Raw genomic sequence first — 24,568 nt, 5'->3', positions numbered from 1 at the left:
TATCAGCCTAATGTGTACCTTAATCAAGCCATGTAATAACAACATGTGCCAGAACATAATAGTGCAAAAGTGACATGACAAAACTCTGTTCAGAGAGTGAACGGACTCACTCTTTTCTATTCTTCCAGATTACTCAAAGTACACTATACATAATCACACAATTTCTCTAAATTGAGTGCTTCCTAACTACATTCATACGCATTCTTGACATGCAGACTGGAGGAGCCAGGGATCGAACCACTAACCTTCTGATCAGTGGGTGACCTGCTCTACCTCCTGAGCTACAGCCACCCACTGGCAAAGATGAGTAAACCGTCACTAGGTTTTGGATAAAGTGTACATTCACAAACCTGTCAAACCTGCATTTGAAACATTGGCTACCATAGCAGTATAGTATTGCAACATGGCATTTGGGTCTTCTAACTAAAATAAGAAAACAGGAACATAAATAGTGCCATCATTGCCAGACATGGCGCACATCTAGTTGACATACACTCTGCTATAACACTGGTCAGTCAGAAGTGGTGGGCCTGATCTCTGATAACAACGAGACGGCCTACCTGAAGGAGATTAGGAATCTGGAGAACTGGTGCCAGAGGAACAACCTCCTTCTAAACGTCAGTAAGACAAAGGAGCTGATAGTGGACTTCAGCACTAAGCAGGAGAGGAACTACCAGACCCCCCGTCATCAACGAGTGCCCAGTGGAGAGAGCGGACAGCTTCAAATACCTCGGAGTTCACATCACGCAGGACCTGTCATGGTCCTGTCACATCAACACCGTGGTGAAAAAGGCCCGTCAGCGTCTCTACCACCTCAGACGCTTGAGAGACTTCCAACTGCCCTCCAAGGTGCTCAGGAACTTTTACTCCTGCACCATAGAGAGCATCCTGACGGGAAACATCTTAACCTGGTTCGGGAACAGCACCATGCAGGACAGACGAGCTCTACAGAGGGTTGTGCGGTCAGCTGAGCGCACCATCCGCTCCGAGCTCCCTGACCTGCACTCAATCTACAGCAGGCGGTGCTGGACCAAGGCCAGGAAGATCGTGAAGGACCTCAGCCATCCCAACAACGGACTGTTCTCTCTGTTGAGGTCAGGAAAGCGATTCCACTCCCTGAAGACCAACACAGAGAGACTGAGGAGGAGCTTCTTCCCGCAGGCGATACGGTCTCTCAATCACACCACCTCACAGTACTGACCCACACATACAGTTCTTACACACACTGGACATTCTGGACATTGTTTTCACTTCATTACTTAAATCACGCTGCTGTTATTGTGTATATATTTATTTATATTTCTTCATACATTCTTATATAGTTCTATATTGTGTATTTTGTTGTACAGTTATTTTATTTTCAACTTTAATTTATATATTTTATCTTATTCTCCCAGTTAAATTACCCTTCATTCTAATTTGTGTTGTACAGTTATTTCATTTTTAACCTTAATTTATATTTTATTCCTTCCTAGTTAAATTTACCCTTTTTAATTTTTCATATTTATTTCCTATCTTATTCATAGCCTTTTCCTTTTCCTGTTTTCTTTAGGTCACGAGCAGTTGTCCAAGCATTTCACTACATATCGTACTGTGTATGACTGTGTACGTGACAAATAAAATTTGAATTTGAATTTGAAGTGCCAGCTTGATGCCAGATCCAGCCCAGACCTGATTTCTTTGGGCCTGGGCCACATAAACCAAACCACAATCGAGCCAGATATGGCATGCCATCACATAGACATTGCCATTGCCTGGCCCATATCTGGATGCCATATATCTTATCATGCCAGAAGTCAACCAGCAGTGCTGGCTTGATACCAGATCCGGGCCAGACCTGCCTGCTATGTGGGGAATCTGTTGTTTTGTTTGGTACTTGTTTGACATCCTAAGTATCTGAAGCAAATTGTAAATGACAACACTGTTTTAGCTTTTGGAAAATATACTATGAGCTGTCAAAGGAGCTTGCAAAGAAAAGCGTCTGGACTTCTTTAAGTTGCTTGAAGACGTTTCACCTCTCATCCAAGAAGCGTCTTCAGTTCTAAGGTCAAATGGTGGAGAGTCCCAGATTTAAACCTAGGGGGAGTATCCCCCAACAGAGGGACAAAAGGACCCTCTGTGGGGGGATGATCCTCTAATCGCCTGAGCCAAGGTGTGAAACTGGGGTGGGTCCCAGTCAGCCAGGGTTTCGGGTGAGCTTATTGTGAAACCTGGCCTCACCTTATCATGCAAATTCCTGAGGTCAGATGGCCCAGGATGTGAGTGGGCGTTAAGGTGTCTGGGGAGGGAACTCAAAACTGGATTATAGATGGCAGACAGTTGGTGTCGTAAACCACCGCCTCTGTTCAAAGATGGTCGCTCACAGTGGACATAGATGGCTTCTTTCACTCCTCTTTCAAACCATCTGCCCTCTCTGTCCAAAATGTGGACATTGGCATCCTCGAAAGAGTGTCCTTTATCCTTAAGATGCAGATGGACTGCTGAGTCTTGTCCTGTGGATGCCACAGTTGAAGCTCTGCGCATGTAACAAGTCTTGCATGAGTGGATACAAACCCAGCACCATAAAGTGTTTGCGCTCTGATTTTCACCTCTATATGCTCCAAGGTCTTTATGAGTCTTTCCAGATTTAAAAATTCGATCATTACGTTCTGTGACATTCCAGTGTAGCCATATGTTCGGATTATTTCACCTGGGATGTTCTTGGCTACTAAATTAGTCTTTTAAATGAGAGGAAAAATTCAGCTAGTAAAAGTAAGAAGTGCCAAAGATGAAGACTTGGATGGAGCTCTGAGTGACTTGAGTGAGGTGGAGATGGGGATGTGTGTTGCATGAATGGTTTACGTATTTGCCTAACAAGTGAACAATCCCTTTTTTTTCTTTTTTTTTTGATGGATTTACAGGCGCAGCTGAAAGAAGCTTCATTAAGAATTTATGTAGATGTGATCGCATCTCAATATGGAACAAAATAATTGTGATTACCATAATCATAATTTACTGTCCTTTAGCAATGCAGAGAAGTTGGGTGAGGTTCAGTATCTGACTGGTAGAAGTGACGGCCAAGCAGCTCGTGAAACTGAGAAAGGTTTACTAGTCGAGGGGGAACAAAGGGTTAGGGCTTCACAATCTTCTAGACTTTGGAGACTCTGAAGGGGTGAATAAAAGAAGTGATGTATGAAAGCTGGAGTTGTGTCAATTTGAGAAAAGAACTGAGTTGAGTATAATCACATGGTTGATGCCTGCAAGCTTCAGGGATGAGAGACACCAACTCGTAATAATTTAGAAACGAGCTCCTTGTTCCACGTGAACAGAAACCAGCTGTTACTTTGAGCTCCTCGGTCTGACTGAGCGTTACCTCGGCTGAACATCAGGTGTGATCAGGATGTTTTATCAGAAAGGATGTCGGACGTGAGCCGACATTGCCTGTTTTAAATGAGCTCTGCAGTGGCGGCAAACAGCCTGCCTGCCCGCAGCAGTAGAGGTCAGGGTTTCTGGTCTTCACTCAGCCCCCTCCTCCTCCTTTATCCCCCCACAGTGACTCTTTTCAGGCGAAACCATTTCCAAGCTGTTCTGCTCTGCAGCCAGCACTGCAGCTCAGCTCTTTGTGTGCTGGGGGGAAGGGAGCTGAGCAGGCGGAGAAACAGCCGGGAACAGTCACCTCCACAACTGTTCGCTCTCCATTTTGGAAAGGTTACCTCGTCAGAGATACACAATTCTCAGTACGACTCGAATGTGTAATTACTCTGCTTTGTTTAACCTGTATGCAGTGCCCTCTGCAGCGTCAAGCCTCCTTCTGCTGTCTGACAACAGGAGGAGGTCAGCCTTGTTTTTTTGTCTTGAATGTCTGCAGCAGCGAAGCTATTTAAGGTGAAGGTCTACAGAGAGAGGAAGCTTTTGAGATGTTTCAGAGCGAGCCAGTTGATGCAGCAGAATAACAACCACCTTCTTCTCCTGTGAGGAGATTCAAACACAGCTGAGGATGAAAAGCCACACCAGTTCCTCTCATTAACAACATGGCTGCTTTGAGACACACACACACACACACACACACAAACCTGCTGTGTAAACACAACACAGTTTGTCTGTTTAGACAGCCGGGAGGAAAACCAGAAGTGGGGAAAAAGAACACATTTGACATCCAATGAAAGACACATAACTTCAAATGCAGCCTGAATGAGGCCGGTTTTGATGGAAACATCAGTTCTGGCAGCAAAGAAATGAATTGAAAGCCAACAAAATAAGACTGGCTTGTTTAGACAATAAAAAAATGTCAGTATGACAGAGTACTAGTTTTGGTTACTCACTTATTCACAAGAAGTCCCTGCAGGGAGCAGCAAGGAACACCCAATATTTGATTTGGAAGTTTTTTGCACCATATTAACACAACACCCAAGGGATTTGTTTCTCCTCCTGGGATTGATCCACGGATCTTTAAAATGGATTGTAATGTTGATGCCTCCACTGGTTCTGCTGCCAGATACTTGTACCACAAAGCATGATTTGGGTCTCAGAGAGGTATGTTGAGGTTTAATTTGTTTGTTATTTTTTGATTTACAAAGATGGTTTAATTCCTAACTATCACCATGGTAACTTTTCCTGCATTTTTAACTGGCCCCAGAAAAGGTTATATTTGAGATTACAGATTAATCAATCACAAACCCACCACCCACAGACCTGTCATTTGTCAGAAAAATCTTGTTGCTATTTCTTAAACTTAAGCTTTGGCTCACTTAATTGTTTTATTCATGTTTTCAGTTAACTGGATTTAATGAAGATTTAAACCTCAGCTAATCATGACATTTACTTGACTTACTTAGCAAGTTCACACGGGAATCTGGACTTTCTGAGGATGGGAGGATGAAGCGCAATCATTCTACAATTGACAGTGCACAAAATGACATCACAGCTCAGCTCAGCTGTAGTTTGTTTTTATTGCCATTCCCCTGTAATTTCACTGATTAATAATTACAACAGAAATTGCCCATGATACATCTAATTACTCGATTTCTTAAAGAACAACAAACAAAAATATCTCAGAAAGTTGATTATGTTCATCTGAGCATAACATTTTCATTGGGAGAAACATTCCGTCACTCAACCAAGCGACTGCAGGCTTCCCCAACCTTCTAAACAGTATATTTGCATTGTGAAGTTAGTTTCTTGATCATTAATATGCAAATTGCCATGACGATTGATCAGCAACCATTGATCAACAACTACTGATCAAAGACCATTGATCAATGGTCATGAGTACCATTCACAGAGAGTTGAAGAATGGCTGCAGAATGGCAGCATTGTAAGATAGTGAAAGATGTACCCTTAGGCTCCCTATTTGATTCAGGGATTGTTGTTCCCTTTTCACGTAAATGGCCTCCTTGACTCCCCACTCAAACCAGCGTTCCTCCCTGTCCAAGATGTGTACATCCTCATCATTGAAAGAGTGTCCACTGGCCTGTAGGTGTAAATTGACTGTGGAGTCCTGGCTGGACGAATTAACTCTTCTGTGTTGTGCCAACCGCTTAGCCAGAGGTTGTTTGGTTTCCTAACGTATAAATCACGGCAATCCTCCTGGCACTCAACAGCGTACATTATATTACTATTTTTATTTATATTGCCTGGAGACTGGATCCTTGGGGTGGACCACTTTATTATCTATTATTTATAAATTGGTCCACCGTAACAGAGTAATATACCATACGCTGTTAAGTGCCAGGAGAATTGCTGTGATTTTTACATTGGGGGAAACTAAACAACCTCTGGCTAAGCAGATAAAAATGTACAATGAAAATATAGGGCTGTTCTATTCTATTCTATTCTATTCTAAATCGAGGACGGGACCTAAGGGTATATCTTTCACCATCTTACAATGCTGTCATTGCAGCCAATCCTCTCCGTGAATGGTACTCATGGCCATGGTTTTTGATCAATGGCTACTGACAAATGGTTGATCAATAGTCATGACAATTAGAATATTAATGATCAAAAAACTGACCCCCTCAGCCCATTGTTCATGAGTGGTGCTAGTATCAGTCATTGTGCAAAGATACTGTTTATAAGGTTGGGGAGCTCAGACTGAAGAAGTCACTTGGATGATAACGAAATATTTCTCCCACTGAAACGCTATGTTCAGATGAACAGAATCAACTTTTCGTGATATCCTTACCTGGATGGTTGAGCATGCGCCAAGACATACAAAAATATAAAAGTTGTCTTTAGATCTAAAAAACACCTACCTCCCTTTAGTCTTCATGGCCAATATTAGCTGATTTCTAACTATCAGAGATGTATATGATCTGTTTTATAATGTCTAACATTAAGTTCATTAAGTTGAGCACCAATCGTCACTACATGACTGAAACATAAACTGTCTTTGAATAAAGCACATATACATGCGCACACAGCTTATGCTGCGTATTAAACAAAACAAAACAAAAAACAGGTCAGATGTCAGAATTACTTTATTTTTATTCTGTAGATTCCCAAAACTTAACAGACAGCTGGTGTTTATAATAGAGTTGAATAAATATTAAAAACATATTTTGATAATTTCTGGAGGATCTCCATGTATAGCATCAACATGTTGGTCCAGGTATCTCTGCTCCTAGTGATAAAGCTTGCAATTTCCACCTGAACTAAAATACTTTAATGTTAATTTTAAAACAAGTATAGCACATTTCTACATCAGGGAACAAAGATGAGTGAAATATTAATTTCCAAATATACAGAAAGCTATTCTATGAGAGCTAAATAAAACTGTCCATATATTAAGCTTAACTTAGTTAAACTTACTTGCTCAGGAAAAAATAAAACACTGAAATAAATTGATCCTTAACCATTGGAAATCATTAAAGTGAAATATATCTTGTGGTTAACTTCCACTGAGCTGCAAAAGCCAGCAGTGTTTTGTAAATTATGTTGTTCTCGCCAGGTATCATGAGTTTCAACTACCTGGTCAGCTAAGAGCTGGAGAGGTGAGTTGTAAGACCAGCAGGAACACAGATCTCTGAAAATTAGGCACCTAGAAACATTTTACAAATGAAGATAGAGTATTATGCTAAAGGCTAGCAGTTTCATTTCTCCTTCTAGTCTTCTGTGCTAAAGGCTAGCTGTTTCCATTTCCCTGATTTTATGCTTTGGCTAGCAGTTAACATCTATTTCCAGTCTTTATGCGAAAGGCTAACAGTTTCTGCTTTTAGTTTTCAGTGCTAAAGGATAGTAATTTGAGTATCCCAGTCATTATGCTAAAGATTAGCAGTTTTCCCTTTGTTTTGAAACCCTTGGTGACGCTGTATTGTGAGGTTCATGCAGTCGGTGTCATTGCTGCTGTCAGATGAGCATGCAGTTATTTCCTCCATTCTGTGTGTTACATCACTGCAGCTGTTTTATTGCAGATTCAGCACTAGTGCCTCACTGCAGACATGCACCACCATCAATGATTCATGACCAAAACGACAGCAGATGGGAAGATTGAGGAACTTTAATGTCCTCCTTCAGGTTGTTATTTTAAATGATGGTGGACATTTTGGGTGTTTGTGGAAATGCAGCTGCTCCCTGAGGCAGTACAGTATGTTTGACACTAAAGGATGATGTCCTTATTTTTGAGGTAAATCTAAATTGGCACCGTGGACTTTATCAAACTGAAAGAGGACAGCATTGTTTTGGGCTATTTTGAGCAGCAGATTAAACTAAATTTTACAGTTTACTTTTAGGCAAAATTAAACTGCTGTCTGTGTGTTTTCATGGTGAAGAAGGAGCAGGTCAAACAGTGCAAAAGTGTGGCTCACTGTAGAAGTGAGCAGTAGAAGATGAGACTTCAGGCTTTGAATCAACCACTTTGTACAGCCGGCTCTCTGCACTGACAGAAACCATTTTGAATAAAATCTTTCTGGTAACTAAATTTTCCACTTTCTTCTCATTATTAGAGAGGAGGAATACACAGGAGGAGCCAACTACATATTTTTTTGTCATTATTAAAAGGGAAATGGACCCAAGATGCAGACTTAAAACAAACTTGATGAAAAGAAAACTGACCTTTATTTAAACAGCAGCAAACCCCCATGTAGATGAAAACTGAGGTTCAAAACTCCAACCTATGGCAGAGAGCCACAAGACAACCAGTACCCAACAGGAAAACCAGGCAAAGAACTAAGAAACTCCAAGAACTTAAATACACACATGAGGTAATCAGGGAGTCAGTCAGTCGCAAAACGTAGGCCACATCCTTCGAGAAGGCCGGAAGTACGAGGCTGTGAAATGGGACGGTCTAGCCATCAGATTTGCGCTGTCTCGGTGGAGTTTAACAAACTCAGCCATCTGCTCCTTGCTATCTAAAATATAACAGGACACTGGCATAAATTCTCGACCGTCTCACATTTCTGTTTAATCAGTTTTCTGTTTGACGTTTATTCAGCTGTGTGAAAATCCCGGAGGAACCCACCTGATGGATTAATAAAGTTTTATTTAATCTAATCTAATAACTTTGATCTCAGCCAAACCGATTTACTCCGGAACAAATAAAACACTGAAAAAAGCCAAACAATAACATTTTTAAGTTATCCGAGTGACTTATATATCGTGTTTAACCTGAATAGCGAAAGACGGCGGGGGTCTGAAAACGATGAAGCCGGGAGTCTGCTGCTCTCGCCAGCTCGAGTGACCATTGAACCCCCGGTTAGATATCAAGCGAGTGGGTAACAGACGTCTCCGAAAACGTTGGAGCGCTTTTGAAAATATGTAGTGTTTTGATTAACCAAGCAGATATTTGAAGTTTACACAGCTACTTTCTCACCTGAAAATAGGTTAAAAGTTTATTTTGTGACCCAGAAAGATTAATAAGGGTAATATTAAAACTTAGTAGCTAGCACCATTGTTGGAAATTGGAATTGGCTGGGCCGCGTTATTAATTTTGGGATATGGTGGGCCACGAAGGACACACCCGACCAATCCTTCAAATTCGTGGAAATGAAGGACGCATTTGTCGGCCGCATTTAAAGGAGTCGACAAATTGGGACAGCCTTCGTCGCCTGGCTGTGACGTAATCGGCCTTCAAATGCGGCCTCTGAAGGATGCAGCCTACGTTTTGGGACACAGCTAGAGAGAACAGCTGAGGAAAATAAGACACAAGTGAACAGAATCAAACTAACAAGACAGAGGGGAAGAAAAACTAAACACACTCACTATGTATTAATAGACCTCTCTGCATTGAATCATATCTGTTATTAACCTCTGTCTCTCTTCCACAGCATGTCTTTTATCCTGTCTTCCTTCTCTCACCCCAACCGGTCGCAGCAGATGGCCGCCCCTCCCAGAGCCTGGTTCTGCCGGAGGTTTCTTCCTGTTAAAAGGGAGTTTTTCCTTCCCACTGTCGCCAAAGTGCTTGCTCATAGTGGGTCATATGATTGTTGGGTTTTTCTCTGTATCTATGAAGCGCCTTGAGGCGACTTTTGTTGTGATTTGGCGCTATATAAATAAAATCGAATTGAATTGAAGACACAAGAGACACAGGCTATCAATAATAATGCATAATGTTAGCAATTAGCAACAGTGAAATCACTCAGTCTAAGACTTCATAATGGGACTTCACTAATCATTCGACAATGCCACATTGGCTATATCTGTATTTTATGCCCTTTGTGGTCTGGGTAGGGTTGTGTGCTTTTCCGACAATATATTTAACTGACTAGTTTTTCTGATGTGCAGAGGTAAAAGAACCAAAGTTGGTCTGGCACATTCCTGATGAGACTGACTGCCTGTTCACAGGAAATATTATCTGTAAGAATTCAGTTCCTTTACAGGGAGAGATGAGGGACTTCACAATTTGAAGAGTTATTTTGAGCCAGAAGTGACCGTATTTAGACAAGAAAGTAGAGTATTAAGCTAGCTAACACTCACCAGCCATATAAACTGTGTGGGTTAGGTTCAGTTAGAGGTAAGGAATAGACTAATGCAATATCAGAAATTGACTCACAGAATCTCAAACTTTGATCAACTGTATCACACAGAAGTCCACAATATTCATCAGATAATCTATTTAAAATGCTTCTTAAGGCACCAGCAGCACAAACACAATGATAGGTCATATCTACCAACTTCTGTTTTTCCTGGAAATCTCCTGGCTGTCACTATCCAAACGCAGCCAAACGCAGTATCCTGAATTAATGGCTATCCTACAAAAATATTAACTGTTCTCCATAGTTTCACCACCTATTAGCCAGAACAGTCATGCCCCTTACATTAAGCCTTACCAAATGAAAATGGATAAGATTCACCTGAGATTTTTTTACTAAGGGAGAAACTATCCAAAACCAGGTGTAACTGTGTTGAACATGGGACTCTGTAGGGACTGACTCACCTTTGGAGCCAGCCTTTAGTGGCTGTTAGAGGAACGACACTTTTTTGAACAATTATTTAACACAATAAAAACACGGACTGAGGTTTTTTACCCAGAGAGGATTTGGGTTTAGTAAACTTTTATTCCATAATTGATTACAGTTAAACTGTGTGGAAATTTCTAAAGCAAGATGAAGTCACTGAGTTATTGTGGTTTGTTAACAGCCAGCTCCAGTTATACTGGGTCAGCTGGTTTTAATGGCCCAGGTCGAGAATATTTGGCGGTTCTTCTGGCTCCACCTCCTGATTGGTGTCCTGCAGGAAAGAGAGAAGATGTTTAGAACAGGTAAACCACAAAGTGTAGAAAGTTGTGGTGAACAGGACAGATTTTTTTTATTGTAATCTGCTGGAGGGTCATGGAAGAGCAGATGCTCTGGCTGTGGTTACTGCAGCTGCACAGATGTGCAAAGATATCTGCTAGAAGGTTGTATGGCTGGTGGTTGCACACATTGCAAGATTAGCAGTAAGGAGACCCTGGTTCAAATCCTGCTGATTCCTTTCAATTTAATTTTTTTCTGAATGTTTTAAGACTATATTATAAATTCTGGCTCCACCAAAGATGTGCCTCTTATTAAGTCGCACTTTACTAAAACCACTAAATGAAGCATTATCATTATCCATTATCATGGATCTGTAATTTCATGTATTAATTTGGTGATGCGGTGAAATTGAAGCAGTTTCCATGTCTCCTTTATTAACTTTAATGTTTAAATGTGTCCAGTTTAAACTTATAGAACTCTAATGTGCAGCTGTCACCTTATAAACAAACAACAGCTTTACAGTGAACAAAATAAAATAATTAACTTAAATTGAAATGTTTGTTATATGTGCTAAATTCAAAGATTAACATTTTTCTGCAGCATTAATCTCTTGTCTTATTTGCAAGAGTGTTGTACTTTACTGTTATATTTTACTATTCTTTCCAGATTTTTCATTGGCATTATATCGTCAACATTGACTCAGGATCAATTCATGAGTCACATGATCCACAAAATACCCATTTTTATATGCGCACACATGGAGCCTGGCACAGAAGCTTAACAGTGAAAGATGATAACCACTGTCATCATCAACACAACTGGTTCACTTCCTATCTCTCTGACAGATCTTTTATGGTGAGTATGGATACATGCTCCTCTAAGATCCATAAAATGACATGTGGTGTGCCTCAAGGGTCGGTTCTAGGCCCTGTACTTTTTAATTTGTATATGTTGCCTCTCGGCAGTGTCATCAGGAGGCATGGAGTGAACTTCCACAGTTACGCTGATGACACGCAGCTGTACATCTCCGTGTCTCCTGATGACACCAGACCAATGGATGCCCTTTTTAACTGTATCTTGGATATAAGATCTTGGATGGCAGAAAACTTTTTACAGCTTAACCAGGACAAAACTGAAGTTTTAATTGTCGGTCCTGAGGCTCAGAGAGAGAAACTCTTGTCTAAATTAGAGGCATTTTCACTATGTCCTTCGCTACAAGTGAAAAACCTGGGTGTTATTTTTGACTCTGAGCTTGGTTTTATCCCACATGTTAAACATGTAACCAAAATTGGATTTTATCATCTAAAAAATATAGCCAGAGTCCGCCCTATTCTCTCTCGGGCCAACACGGAGATGCTGATGCATGCTTTTATTACCAGTCACATTGATTACTGTAATGCCCTGCTCTCTGGTCTTCCTAAGAAGAATATTTCAACTTTACAACTCTTGCAAAACTCGGCAGCTCGTGTGCTGACGAAGACCAGAGGGCGGGCCCACATTACACCGGTTTTAGAATCGCTGCACTGGCTCCCCGTGTGTTTCAGGATCGATTTTAAAGTTCTTTTATTGGTTTTTAAATGTCTTAATGGTCTTGGGCCTTCTTATCTCTCAGATCTGCTTTTACCATACGAACCCTCGCGGACCCTGAGGTCCTCTGGTACTGGCCTTTTGATTGTCCCTAAAGTCAGGACACATACTCACGGAGAGGCAGCTTTTCAGTGGTATGGTCCTCGTCTGTGGAACAGCCTGCCGGAGGAGCTCAGGGCCGCAGAGAACGTACATGTTTTTAAGAACAGGCTCAAGACCCACCTTTTTAATTTAGCTTTTACTTAGCGTTTATTTATTTTTTATGCTTATTTATTCTATCCTGTTATTCTATTATTAATTTAGGATTTACCTAATACTTTTTGATTTTATTCTTATTCATTTTTTAATCTTCTTACTCTATTTATATTTATATTTATATTGTATCCTGTTCTTATTTATTTTATCATTTTACCCTGTATACATCGTATTGCGTCATATCTCCAGTGTTTCCTCGGAGGGCGCTCTCTGCACCGGGGCTGTTATTGACCGTGGCTGCTGGGTCTCTGGGGTCCTCTCAGCCTGGTTGGGGGGCTCCTTTGCCTCCCTCCGGCTGTGTGCCCAGCCCGGAGGCTGCGGTCTGTGACCGGCTCCCGGTGCAGACGGCTCTCTGTTATAATGTTTCCTCACTTGGCTCATGCGAGCCCAGCCCAATTTTTACTCTTTAAGTGTGCGCGTGTGTGTATGTGTGTGTGGGTGGGGGGATATATGTGTATTGAGAGTGTGGGGAGTGAGTTGGAGGGTGGGGTGGGCTGCTTTTAACTATGTAAAGCACTTTGTGCTACATTTTTTCTGTATGAAAAGTGCTTTATAAATAAAGATTGATTGATTGATGATAACTGGAATGTTAGGTTTTGATGAACCAGCTAGTAGAGAGAAAAGTCTGGCTGTGTGGAACCTTTATCATACCAAACCCCTCTAGTCGCACATAAAGCACCAACTACAGCTTGGTTGGATTTAGGCGCCACACCAGGTTTATGGTGAAATCGTTGAATGCACAGTGAAAATTGTCAGAACAAGACTGCTACATATAACCACCATGCTGGAAGCTGTCGGGACATGCTGTGGAAGATGATGTCAAAGGGGATACTGGGCAAATTATATTTATTTATTTTGGGGAGGGGGGGTAGTTTAATTTGCCAACTTGTGAATTTGAATTTGATAAAATAATACCGTGTATGGTTTCAGATGAAGTTTGAGAAGAAATCTTTTTGTTTCAAGTCAGGACTGAAAACTCAGAACAATCAATAACTTCACATGGTTGCATATTTACACTGAGGTGTTTCGTCATTTCCCATAAAAGATCCTTTTACCAGAGGTGTGGACTCGAGTCACATGACTTGGACTCGAGTCAGACTCGAGTCATTAATTTTATGACTTTAGACTTGACTTGAAAAAATGTTCTAACGGTGTGTTCACACCGAACGCGATGGACGCGAATAGAGCGTCAGGTTTACATGTAAAGTCAATGGAAAGGCGCGATGACGCGCGATTGCGGGTCCCGCGAAAATTCGGAAGCAGATTTGCGTCGCGAAAACGCCAAAACGCGTGAAACGCGCGTCAGTGTAGCGCGTCAGGCGCGTTTGACGCGCGAAACGCGCGTCAGTGTAGCGCGTCTGGCGCGTTTGACGCGCGAATAAAACCACGCGCGTGAGTTTTTGTGTTGCACTTTGTGCATACGCGCGTTTCGCGTCTACCGCTCGAGTTGGAAAAATCTGAACTCCAGCGTCAAATCGCGCCGCGACAACCAATCAGGAGCCTGGTGACGTGGCTGTTACCTAGGTCAAAGGGGCAGATCCAGCCAAAGCCCTTCATTCTTCATTCAGTATGGAGGAAAAGCTGATCAGCGCCGTGGCTAACCACCCCGAGCTATACGATGCCAGCTCCTATTTCTACCGAGACAGGAATAAAAAGGACCTAGCTTGGAGGCACATAAGTGAGGAGATCGGGCAACCTGGTAAGTTCATTCCTTCTTCTTTTTAATTTTCAGACTGACCCGATGAAGCCGTGCAAAAGCTAGCAAGCGCGCCTACTGTCCCGCGATTTTCCCACTGTTGTACAAATACCTTTCCGCTAACCAGATAATGCGTTTATTCAGAGGACATCTGCAGGAGAAAGTGGAAGAGCCTCAGGGACACATATAATAAGGAGAAGAGGTCAGAGAAGGAGAAGAGGAGTGGGTCTGCAGCAGGATCGGGGAGGAGATGGAAGTTCTTCGCGGTCATGGGGTTTCTGGACCCCTTCCTCACCCCGCGGGAGACCAGCGGTAATATGGTGCGGACCGTGGAGAACTTCTCCCCCGAGGACCAGGGACAGCCCGAAGAGGCAGCAGGGGAGTGTCAGTCAGAAGGTATGTTTACAATTAATTAATGTAGGCAGTTAATTTATGCGTGTTGTCATACAGGAATATATTTTGTTTATTAATAAACAGTATAAAGTAGTCCCGCTGTTCATCCGTCACTGCCTCGCCTTTTCGCTGATTTTTTTTATTGCACCGTACAGCTTTCAACGATGCGCATTGCATTCTGCAGCCCAAATGACAAATCTCCTCCGTGTCGTGTCTCCTGCGCTTGCCAAACTTATCATGTTTGGTTTTGATAACCATCACTTCAAATAGAAAAAAACAGCACAAAAACACTCATAACTATGACCCTCATTCGGAAATAGACACCTGCACCGGGAGCAAAAAAGGCGCACAAAAGTGGCGCCGCAGACGGAGAAAAAGCGCGGCATAATACTTTTACGTTTTAAAATCGACAAAGGTTTGCACTTTGAGAATCAACTTGTGAGAACTGTGACTACTGTTCATGTGCTGCAATAAATGGGAGACCACTGTATATAATAATAAGTATATAATAATATAATATTCTCTATGACCATTGTCTTCAACCTGTTAACATTTAATATTGTCTTGATAGAGTCAAGTTATCATGCAGCAGAGTCCTCCCCTGTTGCTTCTCCTGACTCCCCAGTCCCTGGTCCCTCCACTCCTGCTGCTGCACCCACAGGTATGAACATCAAGCACTGATAGCTTTTTACTTGCTTGGATTCCCTTGTGATCACCTTTACTAAATATCTACAACCAATCTGTTCATATCCTGGTTTTTTTCAATTTTGAAAATGACAATCTAGTAGCAGCCTTCTCATTTCTTTGTGGTGTTTTGTTCTGTTTTTTACAGGCCCACAGAGGAGGAGAGCTCGAAGGCGGTCGAGGGAAGGGTCCCAGGATGGTCCATCGGCGGTGGAGCTGGCTATCCTGGAGTCCCTAAAGAGGCCACGCCCGTCTGCAACAGAGTATTTCCTCCTCGGCCTTGTTCCTGCTCTGGAGAGCATGCCGCCTCAGACACGAGAATTCGTGAAATTCCAAATTCATAAATTAGTTTTTGACAACAGCACAGCTGTGCTAAATTTGGAAACATTGGACCCTAATGATCAGTAGTTTTCTGATGAGGCAGCAGCTCTCCAGGGCAGAAACAATGTTCTTATTCTTCTCCTCCTTCTCCCCTGAGGCTCTTCCACTCCAAGCTGGGTCCTTTTTATTCCTGTCTCTCTGTAAATAGTTAAATTTCATATATTTATGTTGAATCTTTTTATTACTGAATTTATATATTTTATCAAATAAACATTTATAATGACAAATGTCTCTGTTCTACTACACAGCAAATATTGGCACCCGACTTGACACAAGTAGAATTTATTTCATATTATACTAATGACAAAATATACTGATACAGTGGGATGCAAAAGTTTGGGCAACCTTGTTAATAGCCATCATTGTCCTGTACAAATCGTTATTTGTCACAATTTAAATTGTCAGTTAAATACATCATATAGGAGACACACAGTGATATTTGAGAAGTGAAATGCAGTTCACTGGATTTACAGAAAGTGTGCAATAACTTTACACTAAATAAAGCAGGTGCATATATTGGCAACACATAAAAAGAGAAATAACATAAATATGTAGTGTATATCAATGTGTGTGTCTCCTATATGATATATGTAATTGACATTTTTTACTGTAACCGATTCATACAGGAAAATAATGACTATTAATAAGGTTGCTCAAACTTTTGCATCACACTGGTTATAGGAACATAGTGAAGACAAGTTACTTAAGAGAATAAAGAGAGGTTAGGTTATTTTGGAGTAGAGATCCATTTATTAAGAAAATTTTAAAAAGGAGAAAGTTCCCTTGTAGTTGTGGAACATGGATCCTGAGTTGGGGGGTGCCTTCGTCTGGACGTGCTTCCCATCCAGAGCTCCACAACAGAGGGGGAAGTTCCAGCGCTCCTGGAATCCCTCTGCGATGGACCGCCAGTCTTCAGTTGAAGGCACAGCCGTGAAATCGTCCACTAGACAGTCCCAGATGGCCGTCGCTACCTGGGGGATGATCTGGCTCACCATACCTATGACACCACAGCCATGCTATCATTCAACCACTGATAACAGCATAAATCGAATTAAATTAAATCGGGACTTGATGAGACCATCTGAGTATCACTAGAAATATTATAAACAGTACCAGTTTGCTATCGGTAAACACCGAGAGCATTCACTGTTAGCATAGCACATCCATGTTAGCAGTGTATAAACGATACACTGCTAACATGGATGTGCTATGCCATCAGTAAACGCCGACAGCATTCACTGTTAGCATAGCACATCCATGTTAGCAGTGTATAAACGATAGTTTATACACGCCGACAGCATTCACTGTTATAGCACATCCATGTTAGCAGTGTATACACGATACACTGCTAACATGGATGTGCTATGCCATCAGTAAACGCCGACAGCATTCACTGTTAGCATAGCACATCCATGTTAGCAGTGTATAAACGATAGTTTATACACGCCGACAGCATTCACTGTTATAGCACATCCATGTTAGCAGTGTATACACGATACACTGCTAACATGGATGTGCTATGCCATCAGTAAACGCCGACAGCATTCACTGTTAGCATAGCACATCCATGTTAGCAGTGTATAAACGATAGTTTATACACGCCGACAGCATTCACTGTTATAGCACATCCATGTTAGCAGTGTATACACGATACACTGCTAACATGGATGTGCTATGCCATCAGTAAACGCCGACAGCATTCACTGTTAGCATAGCACATCCATGTTAGCAGTGTATAAACGATAGTTTATACACGCCGACAGCATTCACTGTTATAGCACATCCATGTTAGCAGTGTATACACGATACACTGCTAACATGGATGTGCTATGCCATCAGTAAACGCCGACAGCATTCACTGTTAGCATAGCACATCCATGTTAGCAGTGTATAAACGATAGTTTATACACGCCGACAGCATTCACTGTTATAGCACATCCATGTTAGCAGTGTATACACGATACACTGCTAACATGGATGTGCTATGCCATCAGTAAACGCCGACAGCATTCACTGTTAGCATAGCACATCCATGTTAGCAGTGTATAAATGGATGGTTTAGCATATATTAGCACAGGTATCAATAAAGGACTACCGTATTGACCACTTTTACTAACCTCAGGCAGACGGACAGGCGCTCTGCAGGTGGGATTGAGCGCCTGTAATTGGTGTCTAGGCGGGCGATTCTGGGACCGACGCGGGAAAGCAGGTCCTCAAACTGGCCGGGTGACAGACGATGATATCGCTGGAATCTGCCGTCATCCAGGCGTAGCTCCTGGAGCAAATGGTGAAACTCACCAAACTGCTCACGCGCCTGGAGGACTTGATGGACCCGGGTACGGCGAGGACGTCTTTTACGCTGCTGCTCTGCTCTCCACAGTACATAGAGAAGGGAGACTCTCTCTTGAAGCGCTAGCTCGATAGCTGCCATCTTGCAAAACCAGGTCTGGCACAACTCCCTCCCACATTCCTCCCACATTTCCGGTTCACGCGCGTCACGCGCGTCAAAATATGATATTTTGACGCGCGATGGATTTTTCTTGGACACGCGTTGAGACGCGAATGTACACGCGTCAAATTAGGGGCGTTTGGGGCGTTTTATTCGCGTCCATCGCGTTCGGTGTGAACACACCGTAAGACTTGTGACTTGACTTGGACTTTTACACCAATGACTTGGGACTTGAATTGGACTTGAACCGGTTTACTTGAAAAGACTTGATATTTTACCCCAAATATAAAATTTAACATGCATATTATGTAGAGATTGAAAATGTGACGTCATTCACGGGTAGAACCGCAAAGGATTCTGGGAACTCGTGGCAAGCGGTACTAGCGCACGCAGGCTTTCAATTAAAATCAGTTACACAGCGATAAAAAGAAACACAAAAATGGCAAGAAGCTGTTGTATCATTAACTGCAATAGCCGGTCGCATGACAGCCACGGGAAGCCGACGGGTAAAGAGATCGGTTGTTATCGGATTACGTCGTTGAAGAGAAATTGTTCGAGCCATGTTTCCGAAGTAACAAAGACGCGACGGATGGCCTGGATTGCAGCCATTCTAAGACCAAATATAACGTCCCAGAACACTCCAGCTCACAGGTTAGTCTGCTCCAAGCATTTACACGAAGGTCAGTGTTTTTTAGTAGTTAATACGTCATTTTCATAACATAATTAGTGATATAGGTTACAAGCAAGTCTGGCGCTGAACAGAAATTGTCGCGCTATGCTCCTTTGTTTATTGTGCATAAATAGTGAATTGTCCTGACACAATATTGCGTTTCGCTTCTGTTATTATGGTACATTGACAAAAACATATACTTTTATTCACAGGATAAAACGGGTTTTTTGTATCACTAATTGCCCAGTACGATTACAGCATACAATATTATTGTCACTGCTACATTTCTGTGATGGGTACCAGAAATTATTTCCACTGCTAATTAATTACCGTTGAGCTCAAAGGTCCTATTAATAAACGGTTAATGAATGTGTATTTATGACGACAATTTGTGAGACTGGTAAACTTATGATACGTACGATGGTCTTTCGTTCTACACGGTGCATTTCAAGGTCCTGCACCCATCCGTCGGTAAACTGTACCTGGGCTTGTTGCAGTGAGCTGAAGTTACTAAACTTCATGAGTGTATGCACTCACTCCAAGAACCGTATGATTATAAATATGCATATAAATATGCTACAATGAGATAGCTGACTTCATCTAACTAGCAAATGTTGTCCAGGCTACGTTGGTGATACAGTTTTTTTTAATGTGTATGATATTTTTGTCATGCGATTTTAAAGCTGGTCCTACAACCGCATCCAAGAATAACATGCAGCTTATCTCAGAACTGTCGGTGAAAATTATTCTTGGAGCTAGGTTTAATTGAGCTGCATTTTAAAGAGGTGCAATTTCACAATTTGTGTATATTTTCTAAGTTCAATATTTTGTCATGTGTTGAGAAAAACACAGATTTAAAATTACATGGTCTAATATTTACATTTAGCATAACTGCAACATTATTTTTTCGTTGTTTTTTTTTTAAAGACTCGAAAGGACTTGAAATTCAAAGTTTCAGACTTGTGACTTGACTCGGACTTTTACACCAGTGACTTGAGACTCGACTCTGACTTGCCTGACATTACTTGAGACTTGACTTGAGACTTGAGGATAAAGACTTGAGACTTACTTGAGACTTGCAAAACAATGACTTGGTCCCACCTCTGCCTTTTACTATTAAACTTAATAAATCATTGCCCCTTCTGAGCTTTGAAGCTTTTTAATAATTAACACATTTCACCTACAGCAATAAATCTGACAGCTGACTGCAGCAAACCACATATTTACATTAAAAGTAATATTCTAAAATTATCTTTGTTCATTTATGTTTTTTTAAGCCTGTCTTGTATGGCAGCTTTTACAGTTATAATCAGAATGTGACTGTCGTGCCAAAAACATTTGCTTTTCCAAGATGAGCTCTATAGACTCTCTATAGGATCCTCTTGTTTGTGGCTTTCTTTTTCTACTTTTTACTTCTTTACTTATTTCTATTATTATTCATGAGTGCATGTGTAATATGGGAATGCCAAAGGTGACAAGGCGAAAGAAAAGGAGTAAAGAAGGAGGGAGAACACAGGGGAAAACATAAGAATAAGAGGACAGAGCACACGTGGAAAACACACAACACATACAAAAAAAAAACCCCAAATCACACCTGAAAAAACAAAAACATGGATACACAAACCAGCAATCTACATGTGTGTGTATTGACAATGACAGTGAGAAATTACAATAATGCCCCCAGGAGCCAGAAGCAGACAGAGAAACACCCCGGAGACCCCTAGAGTACTGAAGACCCCAGGTCACATGTCTCGATGACAACTGTGTGCCCCTCCCAGCAGAAGGAGGAGGGAGGCCAGAGATAGAGCCCTCAAGGCCAAAGGGCAACAGCCCCATAGTACCAGACACCGACAATGCTGCCATGAACTGAGAACAGGGCTCCAGATGCAAGAAACTGCCCAACAACCACCAGAACCACCACCGCCACCATGAACCAACAGTCGAGACCCACCCTGGGTAGGGTGCAGGAAATGGGTGTAGGAAGACCTGCCCCGACTTGCCCACGTTGGGAGTGATATGCTGGGTGTGTCAGATTCTATATGTGTGAGTGATATGTTGTTTGAGGGGTGTGTGTGTGTGTGCTGTCATGATACTTAAGACCGGAATGAGAAAGCCAGTTAAGCATCTGGCTTGGTAAACCCACACCCCATCGCAGGGCGGGGGAGGCAGATCTGGGACCGTAAGCACAGCACCCCAGAGCACCATGGCAACCAAGGTCTACATCCACCGCAAAGGATAGTCTCCCTCACCTGAACACCCCACCCCTTCCACTCCTTTACCTTTTCTAGAACTTGCCTGATTTTGGTGGATACGAGAAAGCTAATGCCCAGAACAGTGGGACTGTGTGCCCCACACCCCTTAAGCCCCACACACTATTTACAGCAATGAGAGTGAGGCTGATGTGAATTATCTCCTGCTGTGTGTAATGTGTGAGAGAACGAGAAAATGCTGCCCAGAAGACTCTGCCCAATTTCACCCTGCCACTCAGGAAATTATGAATCTATATGGAGTCACTTGGGACACTCTTTTCCTTTTTTAAATTAACCTTTACAACAAAAATGTGAAAGAAATCTCAAACATGCTTCATTTCATTAAACCCAAACTCCTGAAATAATCACACAAAGTCTGGAAGTGTAATGACACAAATGGGTGCCACACCTTGATGGAGTGTGCTTAGTTAAGTCTGTTGGAGAGCTCATAATATAATGGCAGTTGCTATGCACTCAATGTGGCAGAACTTCCACATGAATGCACAAATGGAGAGAAAGTGTGTATGGAGAGGGTGTAGAGCACAGACAGGAATTGTGTAAAAACATTTAATTAACAAGTATTTTTAATTACAGCACTGTGCAAGAGTGTGGACCGACCCCCATGTTTTAAAACTTTGCTGGTAAAATAGGAAATGAGTGAAACGCTTCAAACATGTACAAACATGAATGTAAATACGGTACACAAGGCACAAACAGATTTTGTACAACTATAATGAGTTTGAAGTCAATATTTGCTATGACCACCTTTATTATTTAACATCTTATGGAAGCTTTCTTGTAATTTGTTTAGTTAGTCTTCAGGACTAGTTCTCCAGGCTTCTTGAAGGATGTTCTTGGCTGCCTTTTGTTTCTTTCTCTGTCAAGATGATCCCACACTGCTTCAATAACATTGAGGTCTGGGCTCTGGGGAGGCCAACCAATTAAGTGCTAATTTAAAATTTAAAATTGGTTCTTTGCTAAGTTGTCTGTTACGTATAGACGTATAGACAATACCGATTCATCCCTTCAGTTAGGCGCTTTTGCACTGCTTGAATGATTTATAGGTCAGTGTAAATTGGTTCAACACACAAAAAAACAAGTGGTCAAGTACAAGGACTGGAAATGAGTAAAAAAGCAGCCAATGTCCAAAGAAGAACTCTGAAAGGCCTCCAGAAAACCTGGAGAACTATTGCTCAGCTCATATTAATAAAGGTCTGGCTCATTTAAATCAAAATATAAAGAAATGAGAGGTGCCTAAAAAACAAAGTGGAGTCTAACATAACATTTCTTCCACATTGGGTCCCTGGGATTGCAGATCAGACTCACTGGGCAACTAAAACAGCAAATTTATTTCTATTAATTTGAATTTAGATATTTCATATGCTCCTTGCTTCACGCATAATAATTCGGTAGTTTCATATTTTAACTTAATAATTGAAATTTGCAGAATAATGAGTAGATAAAGCTTTAATATATTTACACCTGCTGTGTAAAACAAGCCAGTGGTGGATGGTAGCAGGTGCTTTCTTTCACAATGAACTATCCAGAGCCAGCGGCTGGTCAGTGAGCTTTTTTAAACTTCTCCTCGTACCCCTGTTTATTTTAAACGATTATTTAAAAGAAAAGAAAATGTTATATATTCTAACTGGATGCCCAAATGATGATGACACCAAATGTGATCCTGTTAATTAACTGACATGAGATTTTTTTCTTTAGTTGGAGATTATCTGTGGCTATAACCAATGCTAAGCTACTCTGTTGCTGTCTGTATAGTCTTACACCATAACATTTAACTGAGACATGACACTGTTTCTAATCTTCTGATCTAACCCTCAGCAAACTTTTTTTTTAAATGTCAGTGTGACCTTGAAGGCTGATTGTGGTCTCAGGCATTAATGTGATTCTGGAGGTCACACAGCTGAAAACAAGCTGAAGCTCCTCTGATAGAGAAGGAATGTGTAAGCTGCAAAGTGAAGAGAACTAAGTGTCCTTCACAAGAACTCCGACAGCATAAACACGTTTAGATAATCTACTTTTTAGTGAACACATGGACATTCTAATAATGACGGATTGAATTTATATAGCGCTTTTTGAGACCTCAAAGCGCTTTACAATTCCACTATTCATTCACTCTCACACTCACACACTGGTGGAGGCAAGCTACAGTTGTAGCCACAGCTGCCCTGGGGCAGACTGACAGAAGCAAGGCTGCCATATCGCGCCATCGGCCCCGATGCAGGTAACATGAGCATCGGCCCCCTCTGGCCATCACCAGCAGGCGGTAGGTGAAGTGTCTTGCCCAAGCACACAACAACCAAGACTGTCCAAGCTGGGGCTCGAAACGGCAACCTTCTGATTACAAGACGAACGGCCAACTCTTGAGCCATGATCGCCCATTCTCTGAGTTATTTCTCAAGCAGCAAGAAATAATGTGTGCTGTTGGATTGTTATGCAGTGTTTCAGTGTTTTATGAAATCATGCAGGAAGATGGCAGAATCTGGAGAAAAAGGAGAAAGCTACACATCATCAGGCTCCAATTACATCGTTTAGTTCTTACATTTTAAAGAAGGAGCCAAATTGTGTGCTGACAAATACTGTGTTTCTCAGTTCTTTATCAGGATTTTTATTAGGATGAACACACGCTTGCTTTTATCCTGAACAATTAAACAAGTATCAGTAACTATACTGATATTGTCCAGGGATATTGTCCACATGTTCTGTGTGGCATTTAATTTAATTTGTGAGCTGCCATTTAAACACAAGCTTTTTTCCCCCCTTTTATTTAAAATCGACATGCCTTCCAAATACAGAGAAGTGGCAAACGGTGGTCTGACCTTTCTCCTTTTCTCCTGAAAGTTCTGATATTATGAATAAAAATATTAAAGTATCAATAAATATATACTCTCTCTATATTTTTATCTTATGTATATTTACATAATGATAAATATTCTATAGAAATACACACTCAAAAATATTAAGGGAACAATCCTTTATCACAGCATAACACAAACTCAGTTAAACCTGAGGGATATTGATCAGGCCAGTTAGAAACACAAACCATTACGAATCTATTTTAGGTGCTTTGGTGCAAATGAAAGTGACAGCAGGTGCACCAGAGAGGCAACAACAAGCCAAATCCCACAAAAGGAACGGTTTAGCAGGTGGTGGTCACAGACCATTGTTCTCTCCTTATCTCTGCTGACTGATTTTCCTCTCATTTTGCCTTCTAGTGTCCTTAGCACTGCGTGTAACATGAGATGATACCTGCATCCCATTCGGGTTTCACAGCTATTCCAGCTCCTGTAGGATAAAACATCCATATGCGCTATTGCAAAACGGTTGCTGTGCCATTTGCTGTGTTTTCCAGTAAAGCCTCAAAAGTGTGAAGATACCAGGAGAGAGACTGTTACATGATGATAGCTCGAAAGGGCCATAGAAGGGCCTCAAACCTGCAATATGACCAGTATCTGCTCCTTTGTGCCCTACAGCCCTACTCGTGTGCATGTTTTTGACCCACACCTCCGAAACAGGCTCCATGAGCATGGCATTAGGGCCTGA

At 41.7% G+C, this 24,568-nt stretch overlaps 2 protein-coding genes and 1 long non-coding RNA gene across 3 annotated transcripts in view; 1 reads left to right on the top strand and 2 right to left on the bottom strand.

Moving 5' to 3' along the window:
• Positions 1–10,426: 10,426 nt before the first annotated feature.
• The window catches only part of stab1 (stabilin 1), a 181,118-nt gene continuing 166,976 nt past the window's right edge, over positions 10,427–24,568 (bottom strand). The window contains exon 70 of the mRNA XM_082533046.1: positions 10,427–10,641. Within this exon, the coding sequence (XP_082389172.1) occupies positions 10,582–10,641 (60 nt within the window). The 3' untranslated portion in view covers positions 10,427–10,581. The remainder of the gene's footprint in view (positions 10,642–24,568) is intronic.
• Positions 13,658–16,274, top strand: LOC309706479 (uncharacterized protein). Its single transcript, XM_082533053.1, has 4 exons — positions 13,658–14,187; positions 14,329–14,580; positions 15,149–15,238; positions 15,410–16,274. The coding sequence occupies exons 1-4, from the start codon at positions 14,058–14,060 to the stop codon at positions 15,667–15,669; spliced, it is 732 nt and encodes a 243-aa protein (XP_082389179.1). The 5' UTR covers positions 13,658–14,057; the 3' UTR covers positions 15,670–16,274.
• On the bottom strand, positions 16,370–18,278 carry LOC309706481. The gene is made up of 2 exons (XR_014276745.1): positions 17,760–18,278; positions 16,370–16,639 (listed from the first exon to the last, which is right to left on the bottom strand). It is a non-coding gene; the product is annotated as an uncharacterized lncRNA (long non-coding RNA).

The sequence above is a fragment of the Aulonocara stuartgranti genome (genome assembly GCF_965226115.1).
Source record: "Aulonocara stuartgranti genome assembly, chromosome: 5".
Lineage (NCBI taxonomy): Eukaryota > Metazoa > Chordata > Actinopteri > Cichliformes > Cichlidae > Aulonocara > Aulonocara stuartgranti.
The sequence above is the reverse complement of the archived record's forward strand: the minus strand, read 5'-3'. Positions and strand labels throughout refer to the sequence as shown.